Below are 20,919 nucleotides of genomic sequence, written 5' to 3'. Positions count from 1 at the left end.
GGAATGAAAAGAATCAATATTGCTCCTCTATTTTGTTTCCTACCAGTATGGTTCTAATGTATTCAGTGCCTAGTCAATTTTTCTCTAACCTCAACCTACTATGATTTCATCCATATAGGGATTTTAGTTTGGAAACATGTTCCAGTGATCCAGATGGGTAACACATCTGTACATGACCCTGTTTAGAGAGGGGCCCTCAGAGGTTAAGTGACTTGCCCAGGGTCATATATTCAGAATGTTTCAGAGGCAGAATGCCAAGGCTAGCCCTCTCTTTACCATTGCATATTGCCTCTCAGTAATTCACTATGGAGTATACAAATCACCACTCTCTCCACTGGAATCTGGACCTGAGCTCATTTTTTCTATGTGTGTCTTGGTGACACAGTGGTTTGTTGTATTGATGGAATCCCCCATACCACAGATTCCGCAAAGAGAGAAAAAGCAGTAAACATGCCATGCCTGCTCTCTTTCTTTTTCTCTCACACTTAAAAATAAAAACACAGGGTTTGGACCTGAGTCAGAAAGCAAGAATTCCAAGGTAGCATTTCGGATCTATGAATGAGAATACTATTGGCCACCAAGAGCTAAAAATAAAAGCACTAGGTTTAGTGATTAGAGAATTTTAAAACTAGAAGGGTCTTTACAGACTTGCCCAAGTCACAGACCCAATTAATAATAAAGTCATAGCCAGTGCTCAGGTCTTCTAGGATTTTTCCCCCCCTTACTATACCTTATTATAGATTTTTCCCCCTTACTATACCTTATTATAGATTCCCCCCCCCCACTATACCTTAGTATAGATTCTCCAGAAGAAGGAGAATCCACAACTTACTGTCTGCATCTGTGTGAATGGCTTCCACAAATAAAGCATCCCCAGGATCCAGTCGTTCTTCCAGGCTGGCCTTGGTATACTCTGGACCTGCAGGATCCAGACCTACAAAAGAAAGCACTGATTTCAGAAAAAACAAGTGGGAGATCATCTGGAAACTATGATCTTCTAGAGCTATGCAAGTTGTGTTCAAGAAATTGAATTTTGCTCTCTTGAAGACTGTAGAATCTTCTGATGAAAACTCAATGATGATAGCTATAACTGGGGTGAGGAAATTAGGCTACTATTGAGGACAAAAGATTTAAAGGAGATCAATATTGTTGTTCTGCAGATAGGTCTTTCCTTTTTACCCCTACTCTACACCCATTGGATCACACCCCAAGGAAGTCTACTACCCTCAGAATCTGTTGAAAAATAGCTAATTATTGTTTGGGAGAGAACTAGTTTAGAATTAAACTTACTTCAGACATCCCTCCCCTTTTCATTAAAATTAATGTGGCACTGTTGTTGGTTCCTCTTTTTTTCATTGATAAAATTAGAATGACTTAAACCACCCCTGAACAAGAATAATGCCACATTTTATGTAGTCTTTTAAGGCTTGCAAAACATTGTCCAACCAATAACCCTAGAATGTAGAATGCCAAGTACTAATGTCTCCATTTTATAGGCAAAGTAACTGAAATTAAGGGAGACTGTAACAAAGCTAAAGAATAAGTACCAGAGCCAAGGACTCAAAGCCAGATCTTCTGAATACAAGTCCAATTCTCTCTCTACTACACTGCTAGGATTTACTATTAGGATTTAGAACTAAAAGGACATAAGAGATAATTTAGGCTAACTCTGTTATTTTATCCTAAAGTAATTTGAGGCCTTGACAGTATAAGGAACTTGACTAAAAAGATAAGTACTTAGAGGGCAAGAACTAGATTTTTTTTTTTTTTGAAAGGCAATGGGGTTAAGTAACTTGCCCAAGGCCACACAGCTAGGTAATTAGTAAGTATCTGGGGCTGGATTTGAACTCAGGTCCTCCTGACTCTAGGGCCGGTGCTCTATCCACTGCACCACCTAACCACCCCTGAACTAGATCATTTTTGAAAATGTATCCCCAGTGGTACTTTGCACAATTTGTTATTGTCAAGTCATGTCTGATTCCTTGGGACTCCTTTTAAGATTTTGTTGACAGAAATATTGGAGAATTTTGCCATTTTCTTCTCTAGTTCATCTTACAGATGAGGAAATTGAGGGACAGAAGATTAAGTGACTTGTCTAGGAGTCACACACAACTACCTTACCTTATACATAGTAGGCACTTAATAAATATTTGTATGATTAAATGATCCAGGGTTACTTGGGTCAGAGCCCTGATTCTAATGCAAGGCTCTTACTCCAAGTCCAGGGTTTTTAAAGATTAATGAAATGGTACTAGTGAAGGAGTTTGGTGTAGTGAGAAGTATGCAGGCTCTGGAGTCAGAGGCATTAGGTTCAAGTCCCACCTCTAACACTGCCTATGTGAGCTTAAACAAGTCAGCAAAACTCCTTGAGTCTTAGTTTTTTCATACGTAAAATAAGTGTTAGACTAAGAGTCTCTGAGGACCTTCCTGCTTTAGATCTGTGATCCTGCTAATATTTGCAGTTTTTCATGAGATAATATTTATATACACAAATACATACATGATACATATTTATATGTGTTTATTCATAAATACATGGATATAATATAAATACATAGACATATACATGTTATGTATATATATATATAAAAAAAATATATATATATATATGTGTGTGTGTGTGTATATATTTCATCAGTGTAGCAAGTTCCCAGTGAAAAATTCCTCTACCAATATAGATCAGCACCTTCTCTGCAACTCAAAATTTTAGAAAGTTTCCTGAGGCCCCAAAAGTCACATAATTTGGTGAGGGTCACCAGTTATTCCAGACTTCAAGGCCAACCCACTAATCTACCAAACCATATTGGTTTATGTTGTTCCATATTATAATAACATCATTTTTAAAAGGAATTAGTAGTTTAAAATCAGTTATATGCTATTGCCATTTCTTCTCCTTATCTCAGCTATATCCAGGACTGTTAGTACTGCCTGTCATTAGGCAACAAGCACTTATTTATTTATTTGTTTATTATTCATGTATTCATGTATTTATTTTTTGTTTGCTTGTTTGTTTGTTTATTCATTCATTCATTTATTCATTCATTTGTTTGTTTGTTTATGCAAGGCAATAGGGTTAAGTGATTTGTCCAAGGCTAGGTAATTATTAAGTGTCTGAGGTCAGATTTGAACTCAGGTACTCCTGACTCCAGGGCCAGTGCTCTATCCACTGTGCCACCTAGCCGCTCCCAGCATTTATTTTTAAAAACTAATTTATTATTCAAACTTCATGAAGAATTAGTTTTCAACATTCATATTTTGCAGGTTTTTAAGTTCCACATTTCTCTCTCTCTCTCTCTCTCTCTCTCTCTCTCTCTCTCTCTCTCTCTCTCTCTCTTCCCATTGACAGTAAATAATCAGATATAGTTTATATATGTCTGACTAAGACTAAGCACCAGGGATACCAAAAAGACAGTTCTCAAGGAGTTCATAGTCTAATGAAATTGTTTCTAAATATCAAGTGAATTATCCACAGTCAAGATAGAATATTACCTGTTATCCTTCCCAGTTGGCCTTTATAGAAATGTCCTACCATTCCCCCAACATGTGCTCCAAGGCTGACCCCAATGATGTGGATAGATGATTCTGACACACCAAGGACCTGGAACAGAATATCTAGAATGAACTGGCTAAAACAAGTCAGGCCTTACCAACTCAACACAGATCTCAAATATTTCTTCAGCTAGTTCATATCCTTGAAGAGAAAACACTTCCACCAAACACTAAGAAGGTTTCATCATCTGAAGAGTTAGACCCCACCCCAATCCCTGCCCTATGAACCCCACCACACTATATACAAGTAATGCTGTTTCTGTCTTACCAGTACATTGCTGATGAATTTGGAGATTTCCAAACTGAGTTTTATCACATTGTCCACAGCTGAGAAATAAACACCTGTAGATCCATAAACCCAGTCTACTGCAATCACGTTCACATCTGCCACACGCAAAAGAGTGTGGATGAATTTATCAATCCAAGATGGTTTTGTTCCTAATGCCCTATGGGAGGTAATAAAAAGAAATAAAAAAAACACCTTTCTTCCAAGCTGGGACCCATTGGTTGCATTACAAAGCCCGCATACCAAGGAGGAGAATTCAGATAAAGAAAGGGTAGAAGGTTAGTATAAAATATAGCAAAATTTAGTAAGATTTGAACTCATGAAGATGAGTCTCTCTGACTCCAGGCCCAACACTCTATCCACTGTGCCACTTAGCTGTCCTTACACAGGAGGCATTTTGCAAATGCCAGGTAAATGAATTTGGATCCTATTGCTGATAAAAATTTGAATTTCTCTCAGTTATTCCTAATCTGATTCCAGGTCCCATGCTCTATCCATGGAACCACTTACTTAGCTGGTACATTGGATGGACTTCAGGCACTTGTTTCTGGAAGATCTGAATTTAAAATCAGACTCAGACACTAACTGTATGGCCCTGGATAAGTCACTTAACCCAGTTAACCTCAGTTTCTTATCTGTAAAATGAACTGAAGAAAGAAATGTCAAACTACTCCAGTGTCTATGTCAAGAAAACTCCAAATGGGACCATGAAGAGTCAGACAAGACTGAAACAACTGAATAACAACAACAGTCCTTCATCTGGCAAATATACCCTTTTTAGTCTCCAACTTTCCTTTCCAGCCTTATTATACTTTATTGCCTTTCACACACTTTGTTATCCAGCCCAATTGACTTTCTTACTGTTCCCACAAAGTACACTCTTTCCCAACTTTGTACTAGATATTCTCCACACCCTCCTCTTCTCTATCACTCAAGACTTCTAAAACTCATTTTCAAACTCAGCTCAGGAAGTTAAGTTATACATGAAGCTTTTCCTGCTAATGTCTTGGTCAAATGTGAAATTTGTAAAAGTGTGTGGCATAGTATCTGGAAAATTGTAGGCACATAAATGTGTTCCTTTCTCCTCACCCCCCCATATGTTGTCTTTATTTCGTATATATTTCTCTCTATATATGTAATCTTTCTGAATAGAATGTAAGCTTCTTGAGGGCGAAGATTGCTTCATTTTTGTCTTTGCATGTTTAGCACAATGGCTGATACATGATTACCAAATAATCATTTGTAAGTGGTTTGACTATCTTAAAATATTACAGAAATAATACCGTTAGCAAGTTACAATTGAAAAAGAATTTTTATACATATCATATTGCTTGATCTTGACAATATTTCCATCAGTTAGAAGGGATAAAATTATTAACCCCATTTTACAGTTGAGAAAGCAAGGCCCAGAGCTACAAACTCAGAGCAGGATTGTATTACCAACTTTTGATCAGTTCATTAACTTTTCAGTGTGAGCTCAGAGAAGCTAAGGTGAATATGAAGAGAGGAAGGAGGTAAAGTCTAAGAAGACTATAATGGTAAGAAGGAATTGGATTGTGAAGGGCTTTAAAAGTCAAACAAGAGTTTATATTTGATCCTGGAGTAAATGGGGAGCCACTGAAGTTTATTGAAGGGGAGGGAGATGGTGGGGATAGTATCCTAGTCACACCTGAAAAAAATCACTTTGAAAAATTACTTTAGGAAACAAATGGAAGGTATCCAATACCCCCCCCCCATTTTATAGTTGAGGAAGCTGAGGTCCAGAAAGGTTATGTTATATGTAACTCTTCAGAAACTTGTAATACTATATGTATATACAATATATGACTATCTGAAAAGGTGGTCGTCCAATCCATTCCTGCTTCTCTCTACGCTCTTCTTATTGTATTTTTGTGGTACTATTGAACACAAACTTACTTTATAACAAGTAACAATGTGAGAGGCAGCTTGTTGGCTCAGTAGAAAGAGCACTGACCCTAGAGTCAGGAGGACCTGAATAATCTGGCCCCCACACACCTAAAAATTACTATGTGACCTTGGACAAGTCACTTAACCCCATTACCTGGCCAAAAAAAAAACCTCAAAAAACAGAAACACGTAACAGTGTGGGTCTAAGTGTGGGCTTTTCAGAGTGTTCCTGGTGACCTCTTTATTCTTACCTGAAGCCATGGATAATTAGCTTGGTTTCCAGAGAGGTGTTGAATCCAAAATTCTGAAGATCACTACTTTCTCTTACCAACTTCCCACAAGTAGGATCCAAAGGAGTGAAGAGGAGGAATTGGACATTGAGGTTGGTGCCCCTTAGAAAATTGACGTTCTGAAAATCAGAGCATTTTTCGAGTTCATGGGGGAGTTCATGACCTATTGAAGAAAACAAGAAATTTTAAAAAGCTATTTATTCAGGCTTTAGGGGGACAAAGAAAAGAATAAGGGGATTCTATATTTGAGTTTTACATTGTCTTTTTAAAATGTGAAAATATGAATTTGACAAGAATCAATAAATATTTTCCTATGAAAAAGGAATATGAAGTATAGTTTTGAAAAGTAGAAAATAAATTGAACACATCAGTTCCAAAGCTATCCTACTTATTTGTGGCTCCCTGTGAACTTCCTTCTATTCCCTCTGTGCCTTATTTTTAAAAAAATTTGGGGGGGCATTTTCTTTCTTTTTCCCTTTCTTCCCTTCTTTTTCCCCTTTTTTTCCCCTTTGGCAACATTTTTGGCAATCCCTTCTACCCTCAAAAAATCCTTCCCTTGTAACTTAGGGAAGCAAAATAATCCACATTGTATCATTCCACTCCATTGGTAAGCGCATCACCTTTCCATCAAGAATTGGGAAGCATGCCTTATCATCTCAGAGTTCTTAAGTCTTTCAAAATTATTCTACTTTACAATTATGTGGTTACTGGACAAGGTATTCTCTTGTTTCTTTGCATCGTTTTATATGTTATCTTATGTTTCTCTCAATCCATTTCTTTTATCATTTTTTACAACACAATAAAATTTCATTATTTCATATGCCATTATTTATTGAGCCCTAAAGTGATATGCTCATCCTTTGTTTCCATTTCTTAACTGTTGTTGTAAACATTTTTGTACATATGGGTTTATTTCTTCTTTCTTTGATCTCTTTGGGTTATCTGTAGTAGTGGTATCGCTGTGTCAAAGGGCATTATTCATGGTTTAATGATTTTTAAGGCATAGTTTCAAACTGCTTTCCAGGATTGGATCAATTCATGACTCCACCATCAGTATATTAGTGTTTTCTTCCTACTATGTCCTCTCCAGCATCTGCCATTTTCTTTTTTCAAAAAATTATTTTGCCAATCTGAAGGAGATGAGGTAGAAATTTAGAATTGTTTTAACATGTATTTCTCTTATAATTAGTATTTCTTGAATTCTTATTATTCCATGATTCTCTATTACAAAGGATTATCAACAGATATTACAGGATCATGGACTTAGAACTGGAAGGGACCTTAGAGGTTATCTAGTCCAACCTGCTTATTTTACAGATTTAAAAAACTAACACCTAGAGATTAAGTGCCTTGCTCAACATCATACTGTTCTTTCACAGAATTGGGGTTTGAACTGTGATACTCTTGATTCCTAATTCAACATTCATTCCATTATACCAGTGTCTTACTTAAAGTATAGGTCAATCAACAAACATTATTAAGTACCTATTATGTGCCAGCTATAGAGTGCTAAGCCTGGAGTTTTCCTGAGTTCAAATCTGACTTCTGTGTGACTTAATCCTATTTGTTTGTAAGTCTCTTAACCCTTTTTGCCTCAATTTCCTCATCTGTAAAATGAGTTGGAGAAGGAATTGGCAAAATACTCCAATATCTTTTGTGGAGAAAATCTCAAATGGAGTCACAAAGAGTAGGACCTGACTTAAAAACAACTGAACAACAACAAAATTATCTGCCAGACACCATGATAAGTGTTGGGGATAGATCAAAGGAATATGTTAAATAGTTTCTGCCCTCAAGGAATTTATAGTCAACAGAAGAGACAATATGAGATTACAGAGCTAGCAGTAGAGGGGATTTGGGGAAACATCTAGTTTAACCCCTTTATTTTAAAGATGAAAAGTCTATATCTAAAGAAGTTAAGAGGCTTAACCATGGTTACATGAAATTCAAACAAGATTCAAACCCACATTCTTTGAATCCAAATTCAATGCCCTTTCCAGTCTTACATATATATATATATATATATATATATATATATATATATATATATATAAGTAGAGCGAAAATATACAAAAAGAATACAAGATAGTTATGGGAGCTAGGGTACTAGTAGCTACAAAGGTCAGAAAAGATTTCAAGCAGAAACTAAGGTCCAATACACAATCAGATATTCATTCATAGCTTGTAGTAGAAAAAAATTGGAAACAAAGCCTATCAGCTGGGGAATGTCTTTTTAAAAATTTATTTTATTTTTACTCTTGAGATATATATATATATATATATATATTCATTCACATATATAGACAGACAGAGACAGAGAGAGAGAGAGAGAGAGAGAGAGAGAGAGAGAGAGAGAGAGAGAGAGAGAGATTTTTCTGAGTTCAAATTCAGCCTCACTCTTAGCAGCTGCACAACCCTGGTGAAGTCATATAACCCTGTTTGTCTCAGTTTCCTTGTCTGAGCTGGAGAAGGGAAGAAACCACTCCAGGACCTTTACCAAGAAAACCCCAAATGGGATCACAAAGATACAACTGAAATGACTGGAAAATAATAACTGTCTAAAAAGTATGATGGATAACGGGTAATGCATTACAGACCTTACAATATATCAAATTCCTCATCCAATTAGTGACAGAGAACTAACTATAATCAGAAATGTAAAACCTGTGAACTTACTTTAGTCTCCTTCTAAAGCTGGAAATGAGAAATGGTAAGATGGTTTCTTGTGTTTTACTTCTATTTATTGTTTGTATACTGAATGTTGCATACTTGTTTTATACTGCCATTAAGAAACTGATATAAAGTAGATCCAACCCTGCTACAACCCCCAGAAACACACACACACACACACACATATCACTACCTACCTTGAATGTGCTACAATTGTTCTTTGGTATGGAAGATTCTTTGAACAATATTTATTACAGGAATTTTTAGTTGCTTGTGTTGAGTAGATCTATTCCTTTCTTTAAGAGTTCCATAGCATATTCTCATTCATAACCCTCCTATAGGGCCTGATTTTGCATCACACAAACACACACATTTACAATTGCTGTTATACATTTTTATACAATGAAAAAACTTCAACTTTTATAGCAAGGCAACTTCTTCAAGGATCAAACTAACTATTAAATAAATCATTAACAACTGATTTTTTTTTCTTTTTTTGGAGGTGGGGCAAGGCAATGGGGCTAAGTGATCTGCTCAAGGTCACACAGCTACATAATTAGTAAGTGTCTGAGGTCAGATTTTAACTCAGGGCCTTCCAACTCTGTCTTTTAAAAAGAAATCAGGGCAGCTAGGTGGTGCAGTGAATAGAACACTAGCCTTGGAGTCAGGAGTACCTGAGTTCAAATCCGACTTCAGACACTTAATAATTATCTAGCTGTGTGGCCTTGGGCAATGCACTTAACCCTATTGCCTTGAAAAATCTAAAACAAACAAAACAAAAAAAAACAGAAAAACCAAAAAAATGAAGTATCCCTCCCTCCTATTGGGACAGAATACTATCCACATTGTCAGATTATCTAATGTTTGTGTTCAATTTTTTTTCTTTATCCCAAGGGAGAACTTTATTATGTTGGTGTAGAGCAAAGAGTTGGGTTCTCCAGAAATGACAGTGATGCTCCTAAATTCTCACCTCCAATGATTTCTGCCTATAACAATTTGTTTAGGGGCACAAGGGCCAAGATACATACAAAGGTATGTTGTAGCTACCTTTTGATAAATTTTCAGTATGACCATTTACACCTTGGAAATGGGCAAATGCTACAAATCAAGGTTTGATTTATTGATTTCTAGACAAGAAAAAATTGCTAATTATTCAGATTAAATATTAAAAGTACATAGAGCATACTTTCTCTTTTTTGAAGAGTCATTTGTTAATCATTTATTACCATACTCCTGATGTACCCAATAGATTCCTATAAGACAAAACTGCTGAAACCCTTGGCATCCCCCCAACATTTTTTAAAAGATGTACCTCATATTCAAAGTCATTATGCTGACGACATGGATTCTTTGACCTGAATTCTTTAAGACTTTGTAGTTTCTCTTTCTTAGGTCTATTAATTGACATGTCCATGCAGTACTAGGTCAATTGAGTTGGGGGAGCTTAAGGAGGTGCTACTACTAAAGAGATGCTAAATACTAGGGTGCTACATAAAATACAAGAGTCCTCAAATCTGGGGACAGCTCTCATTTTCAATTCTTGATCAAGAATAGAAATATTATGAATCTCTGTTTATCATGGTTATATATGAATAGCCTATATTAAATTGCTTTCTGTTGGGGGAAGAGGAAGGAAAGGGGGGAAGGGAGAAAAATGTAAAATTCAAAATCTTGCTCAAAAAATGATTGCTGAAAACTACCATTGCATATAGCTGCAAAAATAAATAAAATATTTTTAAAAGAGCAGAAATATTAGGAAGAAGGCCTTGAGAATGCCCATTTTCTCATGCTGAAAACTGATGACAGAAAGGGTCAGTTATTTATTTATCAAACATTTATCAAGCACTTATTATGTTTTGGCTACTGTGCTAAGCTCTAACAAAAAGCCCCTGCCCTTCAGGAGTCTATATTCTAGTGCGGAGAAATAATAAGCAAACAGCAATGGTCATGTAAGAAATATATGGTAGTATATTTCTCCAAGGTAATCTCAGAGGGAAAGCATCAGCAAAAATAGGAGATGGGGATAAACTCTTTCAGAAGATGGGATTTGAAGAACAGGGAAACCAGCAGTGAGAATTTAACTCTCTTATACCTTGTCATCTTGAGTTACATCTGCTCCAGTATTGGTGCCCTAAGTCATTTAGCCTTGAAAAGCATTGAGCCAAGAATGAGGTCAGAGTAGGTTGTTGCAGATTGCAGAGAGAAGAGCAATGACATCTTCAAGGAAGAAGAGATCAAGGAAAGTTCCACAGAGAAAGTGGCATTTCTACAGAAGATCAGTATGCAGAATCACAGTTATAAAGGAGTAGACTTCCAGGAAGTAAACAACTTATGCAAATGGATAGACCAGAAGGAATGCCAGTTAAGAGAAATTTATGTAGGGGACGGGGATGGGAAAGGTATTATGCAGCCAGATTATGAAAGTCTTAAGTGCTAGAGTCTTCCTTTTATTCTACAGTCAATAGATTCTAGAAGTGATCTGGTCACAAGTATGTGTTTCCAGGGATGATTTTTTGGGCAGTTGGCTTGAGGGTTGATTGGGAAGACAATTGGCATGAACAGTCAGATAGATCATCTATGGGTGAAGAATTGATCTGATAAACTATTAGGACTAAATATATAGATCTAGAGTATCTGGGCAGTGATAATAATTAAACCAATGTGAGATGAGATCCAGAGCATCCTTAGAAAATATCCAAGCTTTGGAGATGGGAGATGAATGATGATCAGCAAAAAAAGACTCATGAATGGCCTTATGGATAAGAAGAAAACCAGGAGAAATTAGCTTCCTTCATGAAGCTGAGAGTGAAGAAAATATCAGGAGAATAAGATGGTGAGCAAGGCAAAACTACAGAGGTCAAGAAGGGTGAGAACTGAGAAAAAAATATTAGTTTTAGCAGTGAAAAGATTACTGGTAGCCCTTGATAAAGTGGTTTCAGTAGATTATTAAGGGTTGAAAAGAGATGAGAAGTGAGTGGGTGGTAAGGAAGAAGAGGTAACAAGTGTAGCCAAGTCTTTCTTATAGTTTGGAATAGAAAGGATAGAGAGACACAAATGATAGCTTCAAGAAATGGTAACAAAAAGGTAAGGTTTATTATTAAAAATAAGAAAGTTGTTTAATGATTGACAAGCATTTATTGTGTCTTCTATGTACTAGACAATAGAAACACAAAGACAAAAATCAAATAGTCTTTACACTATCAGGTACACAAAACTGTATACAATAAATGTTTAGTAATTTATAAAATGTATAAATGTATAAAATGTAAAATGTATAAAATAAATGTTTAGTAATTTAAGGGATTGTAGGTCCTAAATGGAGCTGAGGGGATCAGGAAAGGCTTCATTCACATAGAAGGTGGCACTTGAAGTGAGTTTTGAAGGAAACTAGGGATTCTAAATGGTGGGGTGAGGAGAGAGGTATTCCAGGAATAGCTGACAATTAATGTCAGCTCAAATGATACAAAGGTAAGAAATTATCATCTGTCTTGTATGAAAAATAGCAAGAAAGACAAACTGGCAGAACTGCAGCGTATACACACAAAAGAGGATAAAGACTAGGTTGTGATATAAACAAAGGTTATATTTTATCCTAGAGGTAAGAAGGAATCATTGGAATTTACTGCGTAAAGGAATGACATGATCAGACTTGGGCTTTAGGAAAATCTCTTTTGTAGCTGGGTCAGAGGATACAGAGTAGTGAGTGACTTGATCTACAGAGACCAAGAGTTCCAAATCCTGGTCCAGGTCACTCTTTTCCCACTTACAATCTCTGTGACCTTGGGCAGGTCACTTAACTCAGTTTCAGTTTACCTGTTTATAAAATGGAGATAGTAATATTTGTACATCTTTCCTGACAAGTTTGTTGTAAAGCTCAAAATAGACAACGAAAATAGAACAATATGTGTATATATTGCTTTCTGTCTATCAATAGTTTTACTTCACTATATTTGGTAACATTTTCATACATAGTTCCAGTTGTTTGGGGGGGGGGGCAGGGAGAGAGAGAGAGAGAGAGAGAGAGAGAGAGAGAGAGATCTAGTCCAAAATCCCCTCCTTTACAAATGAGGAAACTAAGACCTAGGGAGGTCAAAGGACTTGCCTAAAGTCACACAACATGGAGCCACATAAGATTTTTTGGGGAAGCAATCTGCGTTAAGTGACTTACCCAGATCACCCAGTTAGTAAGTGTTTGAGGCTGAATTTGAACTCAGGTCCTCCGAGCTCCAGAGCTGATGCTCTATCTACTTCATTATCTGGCTGCCACTCAAGATAAGATTTAAATTCCTTCTAACTATAGAGTCAGTGTTCTATCCATTATACCACAGTGATTCCTATCATAGAACTAATTATATGATAAGAGCCTATATAATTCCAACCCTCTCTTTTATGGATGAAAATACTGAGGCCCAGAGAGCTGAAGAGACTTTCTCAAGGTCACATAAGTAATATGTGGCAGAACTTAGATCTGAACCCAAGTTCTTGAAAGGACCCCTCAGGCAAAGCAGAGCAGCAAGCTATGAAATTCAAATTAATACTTAAATGCATAACAAATACTTTAGTGTGGATGAGATCTTAAGTAATGGAATAAATGGTGAGCTGGGGTCAATCATAGACTTCCTGGAGAAAAAAGGAAATAGGGAACTTAGACCAGCAAAGGGGGAGCTAGCAGAGACTCCCGAAATAAGTAGAAGTACGTTAAAAATATGAAAATGGGAACAAATAATTGGAAGAGATATAATCATGAGTAGGTTAACATAGTTAAAGCAGAGGGTCTGAATAGACCTCCACAAGTCAGGAAATTGTTCTGGGAGTGTGAAATTTGTGTTCTTGGGGCTGTGAAGGAACTTAATACAAGGAGGAGTACCAATTGACTAGATTAAGGTAGTAAGGAAGTAATGGGAAATTATTTTAGCAACCCTGTACAAGAGGTAGGGAGAGAGTGAGGTGAGATATAGATAGGGGAAACAGAGATATAGAGACAGAGAGAAGAAAGAGATAGAGTCAAAGGAGGGACGACAGAGACACAAAGATGACTGAGACAAAGAACGGGAAGAGAGGCAAAAAAAGAAAGGCAGAGAGACAGGCAGAGTATACAAAGCCTGTTGTAGAGGCCAGAGGTGATAATAAGCTGGTTATGGGTAGTGGCAGAATGAATAGAAAGGAAGGGGTGACTCTAAGAGAGAAGGTGAGAAATGGTAGGAATAGTATGATGGAACAAGTTCTGGATCTGGAGTAAGAGGAACTGGGCTAAAACTTTGGCCATATCATTTATTGTATATATGGTCTTAGGCAAGTCACTTAACTTCTTGGGGCTCAGTTCCATCATCTGAAAATAAGGGGTTTGGGGGTGGCTAGGTGGCTCAGTGAATAGAGTGGCCCTGGAGTCAGGAGTACCTGAGTTGAAATCCGACCTCAGACACTTAATAATTACCCAGCTGTGTGGCCTTGGGCAAGTCACTTAACCCCATTGCTTAGCAAAAAAGTTAAAAAAGGGGGGGGGGGGTTGACTAAATAAACTCTGCAGTCCCTTCCAGTTCTAGACCTATGATTCTATCTATCATCCTAAGTTGATTGAATAAAATTTCTTGTCAAGAATTTAGCCTAGAATGTTTCCATGGTCCCTTCCAATGCTAGTCTGTGAATCTGAATTATGCTGATTTTTTCAAAATGAGTCAGGCACCATGGGGGAAGTTGGTGTTTCAAGAATGAGAAAGTGCCATCTTTCCTGTCACTCATGTGATTTTCAGACTTTTTTTTTTAAATCAGGCCGACTGGGGGAAAGGGCTCATCAGGAATATCCCAGAGTTAATATCAAATTAATATAATATTGATAGCCAAAGTCATTGCTTGAAAAAACTCATTAAGAGATGTCTGACACCTTTCATTTCTCTTAAATCTTATCTTGTCTCCGTTCTCTGGAAAGGAAGGGACCACATGTATAGAATATTGCCTAACTTGTCACATGTGGCTGGTATATTGCTTTTACTAAATTATTTTTCCTTCTTTCCTTTTTAATCTTGGTTAAAAGAGATGACTCCATGGAGTAGAGAGAGGAATGGGATTTGTTTGGAAAAGAATCTGATGGATAAGCAAAAAAATATCAATAAGATTTAAAAACAAAAATACCTTACCTGAACCCTTGGGAGAGAATAAGAGCAGTATCCCCAGGAAACAGAGGCATGTTCCGAGACTGCTGGCCATGGTGAAACAGGTCTCCTTGGATGTGGGATGAAGTGAACTCCTACTTAGTGAAAGAGCTAAATAACCCAGCCTCAGACAGACACGAATATTTGTGCTACCCTAATCATTAACTGGCCTTATGACCCCACAAAAAGAAAAAATGTAGCAATCAACTTAGTTCATGTTTGTTCAATGGCCAAAGTTTTTGTTTTTTCCCTATTGGGAATAAATGTGCAGGGTGCTTTCTGTTTGTTGTTGTTTTGTTTTTTTAAAAACCAGAGGATATTTAGACATATTCTCCTTCCTCTTTGAATCAAACATTTTCAGGAAACTGTTTCCTGTACCTCTCCCACTTCCCATTACAAAGTGTCTATAACAATGGTTATAACAAGGATGACTTTCAACTTGGAATGTTGGGAAAATGCTATAGTAGGTAAAGTCTTAACTTCAAGACTTTTCCATCCCTAGAATGGAATCATCTAGCCCTTAACTTAGGGTATGTGAACATGACATTTTTAAAAATTCTACTGTTTTGAGAATTGTATTTCAATATAATGGACTTCTTTTGTAATTCCATATATTATATTTTGTGCACTTAAAAACATTTTTCTAAGAAGAGTTGATTATAGACTTCACCAGATTGCCAAAGGTGTCCAATGCACACACAAAAAGTTACAGACTACTGGTCTAGTTCAACCCCCTCATTTTGTAGAGAAGGTAACTGAGGCTCGACAAGGGAAAATTGATGCTCTTGATACTCAAATAAGGTTATACAGTTAGTAGTAGATTGGATTGGGATCCTAGGACTTTTCACTGCAACAATTGCCTTCCTTAGGCAAGGAGATGAACAGCAAACTTATGAAATCAAGCTGTTATAAACAATTGTAAATTGGTGCTGCTGAATGATGCCAATGCTTCTTTGAGGGCATTTCACACATCATGAATGGATAGTGATATTGTGATTACTTTGTCACATATAGCATGACTCTTGAGGTTGTGATAGAGTGGTGGGTTCATTGAGGTTACACTAGCCTCTCTATATCCATTCTTTCTCCCATAGTGAACCTGCAATCAGAGCAAGATGATGACAGATAGAGTGACTTTGAAGGGGAGCTAGCCATATGCAGGATACAGTGGACTGGTTGTGGTCAAAGCTTTTACATTAGGACATTTCACCACTGATAAAGCATACACATTTGGTTTGCTTTCTCCGTGGGTGAGCATCCATATTCTCTTGCCTAATCCTGCTATGACTAACAAATAACCAGTCTAGATTTGACAAGGTCTGGGGTTTGTATCCATACAGTCATTTTAAACTTAATCAAGTTAAATTTCAGTTGGTAAATTTCAGAATGTAAATGAAAAAACATTTCATTTTAGCTCAAAATTCAAATTCATAGGAGCAGGAAAAAAAATCAAGAACTAGTTTAATAACAGTTTATTTGAAAAATTGTACCATTTTTAGTGAACTGTAAGCTCAGTGTGATCAATCAGCAGCATCTCTCATATTTATATGGCATTATACAGTTTACAATCTTTCCTCATAAGAACTCCATGAGGTAAACAATGCCAATTTCTTTATTCACATTTTAGAACCGAGGACATTACTACCAAGGACACAAATATATCAAGTACTCAATGTTATTTAAAGGTTAGTTAGTGTTCAGAACAAAGGAGACAATATGGTCATAGAATCATAGATCTAGAAGGGATTTCAGAGGTCATCTAGTTCAAGCCTTCTATTTTTACAGATGAGAAGATCAAGGCCAAAGGAGATTAAGTGATTTGCCCAGGTCACAAATGTAGTAAGCAGCACGACCAGACTTAAACCTACTTCCTCTGCCTCCAGATCAGGGCTTTTTCATTGTACCACACAGCTTACCCATTTGCCATCTCATCACTTAGAGTCATCTTCTTGAACCCAGAACCTCTCATTCTAAGGTCAGTGTCCTGTCCAGTATACCACAATGCCTCCTTGCTACATGTAGGTTACTCTATTTTGCTCTGGACACAAGATTCTAAGATGGTTGTTGACAAATTGGGCAAGTCACTTCATCCTGTCCACCTCAGTTCCTCATCTTTTAGGCACAGCGGATACAGCACCACGCGTGGAGTCAGGAGGACCTGAGTTCAAATTTGACCTTAGATAGTTGATACTTAGTAGCTTTGTAACCTTAGGCAAATCACTTAACCCTAAGTACCTTATATCCAGGGCCAGTTCTAGTCCTGCTGATCCATATCTGGACATTGGACCCACATGACTCTGTTTTGTTTTATTTTTATTTTTTTGCTTCTGCAAGGCAATGAAGTTAAGTGACTTGCCTAAGGTCACATAGCTAGGTAATTATTAAGTGTCTGAGGTTGGATTTGAACTCAGGTTCTCCTGACTCCAGGACCAGTGCTCTATCCACTGTACCACCTAGCCACCCCTGACCCAGATGACTCTGGTGGAGAAAGTGGGACTGGTGACTTAGTATAACACCCCACCTCCCCACAAAAATTTAAGTCTTGTGCATGTCATGGCATCATCTCCCTGATGTCATGACCTTCTTCAAAGAACAAAGGACAAATCATCATGGGCTTCCATAAGATAAATGGGTAGGATTAGATGATTTCTAAAGTGCCTACCAGAGCTAACTTTCTGCGATTCTGTGTTTATTCCCTGTGGTTTCTCCTCCCTCAACCTCATTGCATAGCTTTTTAAACACCTGGTTTTGCATGACCTCTACTTGCTAGATAGAGGAGCTCTGTAGGAGAATGGAAAAGGGGAAAAGAAATCCCCCCTGCTCTCCCAGATGGTGAATATAATTACCAAATATACCAATTGAATATTATTACCAAATATAATGCTAGGGGATTGACCTGGGTCACATTTTGTTAGACATTGATATTAAGAGAGAGAAAAAAAGGGGGGAGTGAACAGAGCCTAGAATCTTCAACAGGAAGTAAAAAGATCTCCATTACAACCTACTCTTTGCCTGAGGTCTCCAGGCACCCAGACCCTCAACTCTTATTAGTAGCATCTGAGACCCTTGGAAAAGCTCTAACTCATTTGCAACTTTAAAAGCACTTTTCTTACAATTCATTATTTCCTTTAAACCTTTCTGCAGTCCCCCGAGTTAAAACAGGGCAGACATTTTCATCCCTATCTTACAGATAAGAAAACCATAGGTCACAGAGGTTAAATGTCTTGCCTTAATACCCATAATGATGCTGGTTTTTGAGCCCACAAAACTTGATTTTAAATACAATGTTCTTTCTACTAAACTATGTTGCTTCTGTTTAAAAAATATCCCTCTCCTCCTTTCTACCATTGATGCCTAAAATTCCTCCAAAAGGTTCATAATTTTGATTAAACAAGGGATCTTAACCTCTTCTCTGTCTGGAAACCTCTTGGCAGTCTGGTGAAACCTAGAAATTCCTTCTCAACATAATGTTTTTAAATGCATAAAATGAAATACATAGGATTAGGAAGAAAATCAATCACTGAAACTATAATATAAAGAAAACCAAGCTTATAAACCCCAGTAAAAGAACCCCTGGGCTAAAGCATTGTTCCAAAAAGGTTGAGGTAGTGAGGAGTAATAATCAAATCTCTTTTTAACCCTTCCTGTGCAAAGTAGTTTGTCAGATTTTAAGTGACAAAAGAAGCAAATTTTAATTAAAGGAAGGAGAGGTCTAAAGAGGAAACGGAGCAGAATTGGAGGTTAGTGAGAGAATCATGGGTTGCAGAGATGAAGACATCAGTGAATTTGAGTGGAGAGGAGATAGAAAAAGGATGATGAAAGGAGATAAGAACAAGCTTTGACTACTTTGCAATTTTGTTTAAATAAGCTCTACCTCACACCTCTCAGACTGGCCAATTTGATCAAAAAAGACAATGATCAATGTTGGAAGAGAAGTGGGAAATCTGGGACACTAATACATTGTTGGTGGAGCTGTGAACTCATCCAGCCTTTCTGGAGAGCAATTTGCAATTATACCCAAAGGGCATCAAAAATGTGTATACCCTTTGATCCAGCAATACCACTACTGGGTCTATACCCTGAAGAGAGTATGGAGAAAGGGTAAAAACATCACTTGTACAAAAATATTCATAGCAGTCCTGTTTGTGGTGGCAAAGAATTGAAGTTGAGTGAATGTCCATCAATTGGGGAATAGCTTAACAAACTGTGGTATATGTATGTGTTGGAACACTATTATTCTATTAGAAACCAGGAAGGATGGGAATTCAGGGAAGCCTGGAAGGATATTCATGAACTGATGCTGAGCTAGATGAGCTGAACCAGAAGAACACTGTATACCCTAACAGCAACATGGGGGTGATGATCAACCTTAATAGATTTGCTCATTCCACCAGTGGAACAATCAGGCACAATTTTGTGTTATCTATCAATGGAGAATACCATCTGTATCCAGAGAAGGAATTGTGGAATTTGAACAAAGACCAAAGACTAGGGGCGGCTAGGTGGCATAGTGGATAAAGCACCAGCCTTGGAGTCAGGAACACCTGGGTTCAAATCTGGTCTCAGACACTTAATAATTACCTAGCCGTGTGGCTTTGGGCAAGCCACTTTAACCCCATTTGCCTTGCAAAAACCTAAAAAAAAAAAGACCAAAGACTAGTACCTTTAATTTAAAAAAAACCCATTATCCTATTATGTAATTTTGCTATCTTTTATATTTTTTCTTCCTTAAGGATATGATTTCTATCTCATCATATTCAATTTAGATCAATGTATACCATGGAAACAATGTTAAGACTAACACACTGCCTTCTGTGGGGGTTGGGGGGTGAAGTGAGATTAGGGGAAAAATTTAAAATTCAAAATAAATTTAAAAGTAAATAAATAAATAAATAAATAAATAAATAAATAAGCCCTACCTCCTTTGTCCAGACTAATATAATTGTAATTCCAATGAGAGGATATCCCTAAACACATTTCCTGGGGTAGCACACCTTTAGAGGTATGTGATAGGATGACTGCTTCTTATTGTCTTTGTGTCTCTTTTAATTGGCTGCTCGGTCAGAAGTTGAGGTTATTGGGGAAAGAAGGGACAGTTCCTTTTTCTGAAGCCCCTCTTTATTGCTGATCTTTAGATATAAGGATAACTCATTGAACTCCATTCCCTACCAGTTCTGACCTGTGCATATAAGGTCTCTTCAGAAATCTATGTCTGAGATGGGTATGTGTGCATGATCACCAAAGGTAAATAGTATCTTCCCCCCTTCCTGAGCAGCTGGTAGTGAGGTATCAGCTACTGGGGCAGTAGCTGCAGCTGCATTGGCAACAGCAGAGACCTTGGCAGAGCAGCCATTGGTAGGGCAGAGTAACTCATGGAAAAAGTCAAAAATAGGCCAGAAAGGAGATCTATATTCATGGTTCAAATTTCCTTCATTGTGCCTCGATTTCTTGGAAGTTCATGATGCATGTGGGTAGTCATTATGGGGGACAAACTTCCATATGTCTTAGAGGCTCTTCTATAGTTCTGATTTCAATCTAACCTTGAAGAACTGGGACTAAGGCTTCTCAGAAACATGTAGCTGACAAATATTTCAGTTTGCTTAAATTGTGAGAAAGATATGAGAAAGAAGACAAGTAAAGGGAAGTGGGTATGGTTGAATGGCGCTGATAGAAACAAGAAGGGGATGTGTAGGTGGGATCTATTTTGTGATAAATAAATGTCCATACTCTAGAATGTACTTGGTGATCTCAGACACATCTAATCATGGCTCCAGACATGCTTACTTCAAAACACATGGAGCAGTATGTAATGAGCTTGAATAAGCATGGCTGAAGAAGTTCCTCCATCAGCTCACACACTACTAGATTTTAAACTTCATGAGGGCAAGGAAATCTGTTTCCATAAATTTGGATCTCCACCCACCCACCCACCTCCACCTGCCCCACAGAGCAATCAATACGCAAATGTGACTACTGAAGTAAAGAGCAGTGATGAAGTTGCACTTATGGGTTATTAGTCTAACCAGCAAGACAACCAACAAAGATTTCACTTTTTCTTTGTTTTTTT

At 37.3% G+C, this 20,919-nt stretch overlaps 1 protein-coding gene across 1 annotated transcript in view; it reads right to left on the bottom strand.

The window, feature by feature from the left end:
• PLA1A (phospholipase A1 member A) overlaps nt 1-15,112 on the bottom strand; it is a 47,428-nt gene extending 32,316 nt beyond the window's left edge. Inside the window, exons 1-5 of the mRNA XM_074214583.1 lie at nt 14,838-15,112; nt 5,995-6,196; nt 3,818-3,995; nt 3,490-3,598; nt 833-934 (exon numbers count right to left, since the gene is read on the bottom strand). Coding sequence (XP_074070684.1) covers nt 833-934; nt 3,490-3,598; nt 3,818-3,995; nt 5,995-6,196; nt 14,838-14,907 — 661 coding nt within the window. The 5' untranslated portion in view covers nt 14,908-15,112. The remainder of the gene's footprint in view (nt 1-832; nt 935-3,489; nt 3,599-3,817; nt 3,996-5,994; nt 6,197-14,837) is intronic.
• Nucleotides 15,113-20,919: the final 5,807 nt, after the last annotated feature.

Source organism: Macrotis lagotis, chromosome 1 (assembly GCF_037893015.1).
Source record: "Macrotis lagotis isolate mMagLag1 chromosome 1, bilby.v1.9.chrom.fasta, whole genome shotgun sequence".
Classification (NCBI taxonomy): domain Eukaryota; kingdom Metazoa; phylum Chordata; class Mammalia; order Peramelemorphia; family Peramelidae; genus Macrotis; species Macrotis lagotis.
The sequence above is the reverse complement of the archived record's forward strand: the minus strand, read 5'-3'. Positions and strand labels throughout refer to the sequence as shown.